A 9136-nucleotide genomic window follows, 5' to 3' on the forward strand; every position below is an offset into this window, starting at 1 on the left:
AGAATCCAGATTAAGGGTTTGGAAAACAAAGGTTTCTTTGAAAATTACTAGCTAATCTAAGTATTATATTAAGATATTAAACTCTAAGCAAGCCCTAAGTCTATACTTAAAAAACAGCATAAGTTGTACTATTTTTAGTCGTAGTAAACCATGTAATGTACATGGAAGTGAAGGATTTTACCCTGAATTTTGTATTTAATAATATATCTACCTAGATCAAGTAAAAGATTTAGAAACAAACTGTTAGTGCTTCCTCTGTTGTTCAAAACATTCAGCTAAACACCACCTTTCACTCATATGTCTGCAGCAAAAGTAGTTCAAACTGAACTTAAGCCCTTAAATACCTTTTCCTTTCATACACTGAATACCTAACTTACCAACACCTAGTCACACCAAGGCCCTTGGTTGATTACCCCGAGGAGGTAATCAACCTCATTTTCTGAACCTCCTGAAGATGCTGTTTAATACAACTTGGCTCACAAAGATAGGCATTCCTTAAAAAGCTGAAAAGGTGGGGTTTTTGCTTTGTTCCCATGCAGTTAAAAAGATGTCAATTAAAAACAAACCAGAAGGACGAGAAATAAATGCAACAACATTCTCGGTAGGCTGTGAACTCTCAGAGTGTGCACTGTGGTGTTACTGCTGTGTGTCCCACTTGGCAAAGGCTTCACCCTTCAGCATGTGCCCACGACAGTGCGATGGGCTCGCACCGCCCTGCGACGCTGGTGTTAGGCCCTGGAGATTATTTGGCATTAAAACCAGCTAAAAGCAGTTCCAAATGCATTTTTTTTGACTGCTTTGGGTTGGGTTTTTTTGCAAAGCACTGAGGTGCTGCTCACCACAACAGCTCACCCCTCTGTTCTCTGCCAGCGCCTCTCCCACGAGAAGTCAGCAGTCCAAGTGATTGGAGATGTCCAATGTTTATGACAAAGCGTTGGATGTCTGATAACATGCTGCTGTGTGCTCTACATCCAGCATTATACCGAGATAGTGCCGTGTCATGCTGTGTTTGCTGCGGGTTCTGTTAACGTTGCTCATCCCCAGCTGCACACATTACAACGTGCCCTGGACTGAGTTGCTCAACAGAACATAAAGTCAATGTTCACAAAAGAAGTTCCTCCTCTCCCACATTGGGCAAGTCGTTGCATTTCAGATTATCTTCACTGCCTTGTTTCCTGTTTTCAAAGAAAGTAAAATAGCTAATGAATGAAGCAGACAAAGGCTAAGCAGGCAAATTTACAGCAGAGTGGCAGGTTAATGGTTGGACTTGATGATCCTGGAGGTCTTCTCCAACCTTGATGATTCTATGATTCTGTGAATGAGACAACAGTATCTGCTCCTTCCCTGCCATGGGACCTTTGGGACCCTGAGCATGTGTCACCTCCGCACAGCTCCCAATTAACCGGAAATGCCATAAAAAGATGCTTTTCATCCCATCAGGACAGAATATTCCATATCACAAAAATTCCATAAAGCAGTTGCAGATCAGACAGTGTGTGAATGTCCCAGTCATGGCCCCCATGGAAGATTCAAAGCCCAACTACTCAAATTCTCCTCCAGAGCATGAAGTCAAGCTGCAAATGTCTTTACAGGCCAAGGTGAGGTGATGACACTTACGGCAGCAGGTTCCCAGGGGCAGACAACGACCTCTCCTCCTTCTTGCTCCCCTCGAACGGGTTCCCAAAGGATCTCTTCCGGATCATCGTTTTAACCAAGATCTGCAAAATCACACTGGAGTTCATCAGGGATGCTTTCCCTTCATTCAAGAGCTACAAGAACATCCAGCCCTCATGCCTGAGTAATGAAGAAAACTAGAGAAAACAAGTCAAAGTTCTTAAAGAAAACCCAAACAAACCAGAAGGAAACATGTTTGCATGTCTCCAGCTGCTTAATACACGGGCTGCATCCTCCTCTGAAACCCACACTGTGACAACTGAACACGCAGATGAGAGTCACACTAGGTGTGAGAGGCTGGAAAGGAGAGTAACGCCAAGACTTTTTTCCCCTGGAAGTAGGTTTTACTCATTATTGCATCTGGTATGTGCAAATTTCCAGCTCCCCATGACTACCTGGCAGAATTCATTGGAAAGAGAGAGCGGAAGGAAGGAACCAGCACAATTTTGCCTTAATGTTCAGCACAACCAGTCTGAAAAACTGGCTGTTTGTCTAGCTTTGGCTGCAAAACACAAAGTTATCCAGTGTCAGCTGCAATCAGGGACTGCTGGGAACAGAGAAGTGGCAGGGTTCTTCCCAGGCATCTCCCAAATTGTTTTGCTGGTGGGAGCTGAGAACAAGGTGAGCAGTACTGGACCTTGCCTCAGCACGTGCATCCCACTCCGGGAACCCCTGGCTTCATCTGATGTTGCTTCTCATCCCTTTGTGCGCTGTATATCTGCTCATCACAGCACACCAAGAGCCCTTAGGTGTCCGAAGGAGAAAGCAATTTATGCAAGAGTCGAAGACACATGATTGAATCTCGTACTGGAGCCCACACTTAACTGCACAAAGATCAGGCACTGGAGGGTGATTTTGAAGAGCAAATGCAAATGTGAAAATACAAGATCTGCCTGGAGGCAGTGTGTTTTTTTGAGACACAGTAAAAGCTCCTTTGCCCTGAGCTGTGCTAAACACACCTGGATTTCAACTGGGCCAGGAGCACTGAGCCCACTGATCAAGTCCCATCTGAACAGAAAAAAGGGGAAAACGCCCTCATCAGTGGTGATCTCTGTAGAGTGAGATCTGCTTTTTCAGCTTGAGCAGCTCAAGGCACATTTGCATATTAACATATCAGCAGTCAACAAGACTTCCGCAGGGTACCGACGCAGGAGAGAGCTCCAGAAACGGGGCCAGATGTGGGCACAGCCATGGGACAGAAAAGAGGCTTCAAAGGGAGACCTGTACTTCAAAATAATCACTGCCTTGGTGTCTACAGGCAAATAACACCACACCAGGGAACTGTGAACAGGTGCTCGCTGTATCTCCTAGCATAAGGGCTAGCAGCACCCAAAGGAATCATTAGGTTCAAAACCCAAAAGGATTTTGCTTTCCACACAGGGCAGGGTTACACCATGCTTCTCACCACCACAGTGGGTTGCAGAGAAAAAAAAATACAAGCTTGAAAAGAGCTGAGATGAAGTCACCAAGAATAGCTCCAGGCGGGGGCTGGCGCACGCTGTGGCCCAGATAAAATCTCCATCCTGGGAAGCTCCTGCAGCCCCGAGGGCCGAACAGGCAGAACAGGGCAGGAGCTACTTGTGCCTGGCCAAAACACCTGCTCCTAGCTGTGGACAGATCGTGGACCAGATGCTCTGTAGCCCTGAGCAAATATAGTGATATTTGGGCAGCCAGCTCAAGAGTGGAGACCAGCAACCTGATGACTGGTCCCTTTGGAACTGCCCTGGAATATTCCCTTGCACCATGGGGGTATGGCCACCTTCAGTGAGATGCTGAGACCCTGGAGACCCTGAGATGCTGAAGTGTCTTGCAGCACCTTTTTCTGAGAGAGGAAAGGTCTTTGATTTCATCCTGCCCTTCAGTAGCAACCTCCAACTGCTCAGGACCCCCAGCAGGCAGCATGGACCCTGGTGTGTGCCCACAGACCATCAACTCCTTCATACTCACCACTGTGGCCAGGCTGGGGATGTGTTTGACTGAATTCTCCACCTCCTCCTCCGTCACCTCAATGAGGGTGCAGTTCTCATCCTCTGTGGGCAGCAGCTCCGCTCCGTTCTTGGTGACCCAAGGGTGCAACTTCAATTAATAACAGAGCCTGTCAGGAACGATTTCTTCTTTTTCATAACTCAAACAAGCCTGGCAAACAGATCTCCTTGTCCAAGGTATGGTCCCTAGGTGCTCCTGAAATACCAGGGAGCAGGGGAGAGATGTGCCAGCTCACCCCAGCGCCGCCAGGAACAGCTCAGTCCAGAGCAGTCGTGGTGCGACTCAGCTGGAGTCAGCACTGGCCCCACCTATGCAACCAAGCCGTAACCTTGGTGACCTACAGCACTGGGCATCTCAGTGGACTTTTTTGATGAGACCTGATTTCACTCTTATCTTATGGATGACACAGCACCAAGAGGCAGGAGTGATTTAGTCCAGTCCATATGTATGAGCAGTAGTGATGGAGAGACCCACCGAGCCCTAGTCTTGGACCTGCATTAATCCATGACAGAAGGCAGAATCCCTCTTTCTCCTTGCCCACACACCTGACGTCTTGGTTGGCTGCAGGAGGAACACAAAATGGTTCAGCAATTCCCCCGCAGTCCTTTCCCCCTACCTTAGTCTCCATTTTCTCAGCTTCTCGCCCCTTCCAGGCTCTCGCAGGGGCGAAGGACCAGAAATCTCCTGCGAAAGGCTGTTGCACAGTACTTTCCTGGTAGCAGAGGAAATACTGTACTCAGGGGATTTCCTTTTGCCTGTGACTTCTATAGGCACCAAAGGTCCCAAAGCTGAGCAGGTCCCAGAATAGGGGAAGGAGCTGGCACTTACCTGCCCAGGAGCCCTGGGCACAGGGGGAGGACCTAGCCTGGCGCGATCAAACTGACTCCCAAAAAAAGCTAAGCAAGAAGAACCCAAGAGAACGGAAGTCACAGTCAACACCAGGGGATTTGGGTCAGTACCTTGATTTCTGGGACTGAAATCCTAGATTCAGGATTTTTATCCAACATCCTTGTAATCAAATCCTTCAAGAAGTCTGTAACTTCCGGCCTGGGGGAAGAAGAAGGGAGAGATGAGATGGGGAAGGGAATGGATGCTGCCCCTCTTCTTCACCCCAGTGCCAGCCACCTCAGCCCTGGCAGGGATGCAGCTCCAACTCCTCATATACCCAGGTCCTTCCTCCCTAAAACCCCAAGTGAAGCAAAATATCCCCTTCTGAGGCAATCTGAAGTGCAATCCCAGATATACAGGGCTGGAAGAGCCCAACACCAATTCCACCCAGGCAAAAACCCATCAAAGAGCAACTGCAGAGGTTTATCTGTTCCCTCAAACACTTCTGCAACTTCCATCTTTCTTTTCAGCAACTGCAGATCAAGAGATGTTGCCTTCACATTTGATGCAAAGGAGGTTTGCCAAGACCAAGGCCAACTCAGAGCCTGAGTTTTGCAAAAGTGCAGCAGAGCAGGGCCAGCCCTACCCAAGCAGTGCCTGAGAAATAACTCAAATGAGCTGTAAAATAAGGAGTGATGGATTGTTTTTATTTTTGAGTACTTACTGGTCTGGGAACTCCAGTGTTTGGGTCTTGATTTTATTGTGTAAACTCAGGATCCTTTCATCCATAAAAGGGCACTACCATGAAGAAAAAGAGTAATAAGGAAAACAACAACCTCTCTAAGAGGCAGCAGTGGGGCAGCCAGAGGAGCATCAGGATCTCAAAGGGTTTGAGGGAGAGCAAGGATCCAGCTAAAGGGAAATTCCAGAAGATTTTTGTATTATATCAATGCTTACTTTTAAATGCAATGAAAATAACATTTGACCAAAAATTACCAATTACTACAAGAGTTCCTTCCCTAAAAAATCTGCCTAGGCACAGAATTTTTTTCCCAGAGAAAAAGAGAAACACAGCCCTTTTGGCTGCTCCAATCCTAGGGACAGGCAGAGGCTTCCCGTTCTCACCCACACATCTCCATCTCCCCTTGGCAATACCCAACTGCTTGAACAGGGATGCAGGGTGCCCATCCCACAGGAAGGCACATTCCAACCCCCCCAAAAACATCAACTGCACTGAAAATCCATCTCATTACCTGCCCAAACACGAAGCAGTACAGTGTGATCCCCATGGCCCAGACATCCAAAGCCTGCAGAGTGAAGAAAGCATAATTAGATCTGCAGTAGGTAGTGTGTGCAAGGAAGATGAGTCCAAAACCCCTCAAATTGCCATCAAATACCTTCCCAGAGAAGATTTTCCTGGTTTCTGAAAGTGTCTCCGGGGCCATGAAGGCAGGAGTGCCCACTGTGTTGGTTAAGAGGGCATCAGCTCCCTTGAACTCGTTGCTCACTCCAAAGTCAGCGATCTTGACGTGCCCATCTTCCCCCACAAGGAGGTTAGAGGGTTTAATATCCCGATGGATTATCTTCTGATAGTGCACTGCAGCCAAAGGGAAAACAAGTGATGCTGTGGCAACACTGGTGTGCAACAAAGGAGCAACAAAGTCTCCACATGCCTCCAAGTCTATCCACTAACACCACAACCAGCCCCAGCTTCAAAAACCTCCATGTAGTAGCATGACCCACTGGAAACAGCACCATACAGCAGCAGAAAGTCCAGTTCCAGGTGCTTAGGAAAAATCAGAAATAAGAAATCCCATCCTTTTAGCAGAGACACTTACAGTATTCAATGCCCTTGATCAGATCCTGGAAGTAGAACCGAGCCTGGTCCTCACTGAGAGGTTTCAGGGTTGGGATTTCCATCACAGGGCTGCAAAGGCAACAGGGGACAGAGCTTGTTCCCCATCTGGATGTGCTGAAACAGGTCCTGAAGGCTTTGCCACTGGCTGGCAACAGCACACAATCCCAAACACAGGCAAATACAGAGTGTACAAAATTGTAACTAGGTTGGGGAGATGCTACCCAAACCTGTAGGAACCCCACCATGAACCTCCCCGTTGCCTCTGCTTTCTGCATCCCCCTCAGGTGGCTGAGCTGTGCCACCCACCAACCCATCTCAAGTTCATGCTTTACTAGGTTTAAATCTGGAACTGAGTACTCACCCCTGCTTCACCAGTTCAAACACTGCAACACAAAAGAAAAGGTGATTATAGATCACTTACAGAGTAGAGCTCCTGGGAGCACAGTCCCAGCAAAAAAGCAATTATTTTAATGACAAAAATTCTAAAAATAATGTGTTATTTTTAAAAAGGAGATGCTGTCTTATGCAAGGCACATGGCATTTGGGTTGCTCCCATTTTCAGCTAAGAGGATGCTGCCAACTCCCTTCTCAGCGCTGCAGCTTAGCTTCAGCATCATGAAGTGCCCTCCATAGCATGCTAAACCCCTCAGTTTGCCACCAAAAAGGCTGAGCCCATGCCCCAAGCAAACCTCTGCATTTGGTCATGAAGGCATTGCATGCTCCTCTACTAGTACAGGCTGAACATAAATGATGGAGAAGGTATGCTTCCTCCAAAACTGTATTTGAATCAAGAAAACCACTGTGGTCAGGTTGGGAAGTGGCCCATTTGTACCCTGGATAATTTCCTTCCCAAAGCCAGAGGAATAAAACTACTTTCTAGCAGCTTGGCTCCAAGGCTGAGAACATCAATGCTGGTGTCTCTCATGGCAAAGCTTGCCCTGATGTCTAATTAAAGCCAATAAAGTGCTATAAAGCACTTTAAAGTCTGTTCTCAACCCTGACTGCATCCCATTGGCTCCAGCCATTAGAGGGATTGGCTCCTCCAGCACAGCCAGACTATACTCAGAGTGAAAGAGAAACCCAACCCCACACACAGCCAAACACAGCAGGAACCTTTTGTCCCATCCCTCTGACACCCCAGGGCAGTGGGCAGTTACCCATGTACAGGTGATCCTCACTGGGGTCATCCAGAACCTGTGGAAAGAGGCACAAAGGCAATTAAACAGCACCAAACCCCCCTTGCAGACTAAACATTGTGATATTGTATTTAGCAGCCATCTCAGTTCTGCACCATCTGCACCACCAGCAGTCTGCGAATCTGTGAGCTTCTACCCACAAGGGTGGGGAAAAAAAAGAGGACAGAGACGTAGCTGTACTTTAAGGAAGCAAATATTTAAAACACACAGGAAGCATCATCTGACTCATGAGCCAAATAAACTCCAGCCTGCCCATCCTTAATTTTTGACTTTTGGACCGTTCCATGCAGGCAGTGGGTGTAGGGCAAGGCAGCTGCACTACTGAACCCACAGAAACACCAGTTCTTCCTCAAAAACCAACTGGGCACTTGTTTCCTCCAAGGAAGTAACATTTTTCTGCGTTTTCCTTTCTGGGAAGGGAAGGAAAAAATCCTCTTTTGGGAGGTGAGAACAAAAATCCTTTTAAACCAAGGAAAACACCAGTCTTCCCTAGGCAGGACCTGCCATGGCCGTCCAGGCTCCTCTGTGGTCTCTCTCCTCTGCCCAAGCCATCTTGTAGTCCATCCCCACAGCATCTATGCCCCTTCGTGCTTACCTCCACCAGTTTCACCACATTGGGGTGGTCCAGCTTCTTCAGGATGGCAATCTCCTGGTAGACCTGTTCAATAGGCCCTCTGGGCTGCAGGCAGCCCTCGGAGGCAGCTTTGGCCCCTCGAGGAGGTGGGCGGCCTGCGGGGAGGGCAAAGATGGGATTGATCCCCTGAGATCCCTAAAACCTCCCACACTCTAACGGGTTTGTGCCACTTACGGGGGAAGCCTGCCTGTCTCATCAGCTTCTTTTTGGAGAGAACCTTCATTGCCTGCAAGAAAAGTATGGAATTGGGGCAAATCAAGGATAAAATGGGGCTGGTGGGATGGGGCTGGCACAGAGCTGGGCAGGGAGGCAGTGCAGGGGATCCATCCCTGTCCCACCTGCCCTGCTGCAGGCTCTGGGACCGTGAGCTACTCACATAGTAGGTGTTATCGTCCTCGTTGTAGGCCAGTTTCACCACCCCGTAGGAGCCCTGGAGAGGGGCAGAGCCATGGGGCACCAGTTAGGGACAGTCAAAAAAAACCCACAGCACCAAGCCAGGCTCTGAGCTCCTCACAAACCCACCCCCTCTAGGATCAAAGAGCTAGTGGGAGGTGCTGGGAGAAACCGAGACTGTGATCTGGCATCACACCACCAGCAAAGAAAAGCTTCAAATGCCCCATTTTGTGAGAGGGAAGGGGAATGGGGAAAATTAATCATAATTTTTAAAATATACAGTTCAATTGGCACCACCCAGAACAGAGCAGCAGCAAGGTAAAGAGCTGCCTGAGTTGCCATGGTGAGTGATTGAACTGGCCGCCTCACTGGTTGGGAAACAAAAGCAAAGCCAACACCCTCCCACCCCAAATCCCCCTCTCCCTCCCCAAATCCTCCCATCCCACCCCAAACCCAGCCAGTATGCACCTTCCCAATCTCATCCTTCAGCTTGTACTGATTGAGCTGCACACAGTCCTGTGGGGAGAGAGAGGGGAGGTCTGACACGAGCCATTTGCTCTCCTTTTA

General features: G+C 48.4%; 1 protein-coding gene across 1 annotated transcript; it reads right to left on the reverse strand.

Moving 5' to 3' along the window:
- Positions 1 to 971: 971 nt before the first annotated feature.
- CAMKK2 (calcium/calmodulin-dependent protein kinase kinase 2, beta) lies at positions 972 to 9130 on the reverse strand (the record flags this gene model as incomplete). The annotated part of the gene is made up of 14 exons (XM_009083568.1): positions 972 to 1175; positions 1618 to 1718; positions 3622 to 3750; positions 4620 to 4707; positions 5213 to 5286; positions 5742 to 5795; positions 5886 to 6085; positions 6327 to 6415; positions 6708 to 6729; positions 7504 to 7540; positions 8138 to 8271; positions 8351 to 8402; positions 8553 to 8606; positions 9038 to 9130. Coding segments are annotated over 14 exons (1200 nt in total), but the record flags the coding sequence as incomplete, so codon positions are not given.
- Between the last annotated feature and the right edge of the window lie 6 nt (positions 9131 to 9136).

This window comes from Acanthisitta chloris, unplaced genomic scaffold, assembly GCF_000695815.1.
Source record: "Acanthisitta chloris isolate BGI_N310 unplaced genomic scaffold, ASM69581v1 scaffold19121, whole genome shotgun sequence".
Lineage (NCBI taxonomy): Eukaryota > Metazoa > Chordata > Aves > Passeriformes > Acanthisittidae > Acanthisitta > Acanthisitta chloris.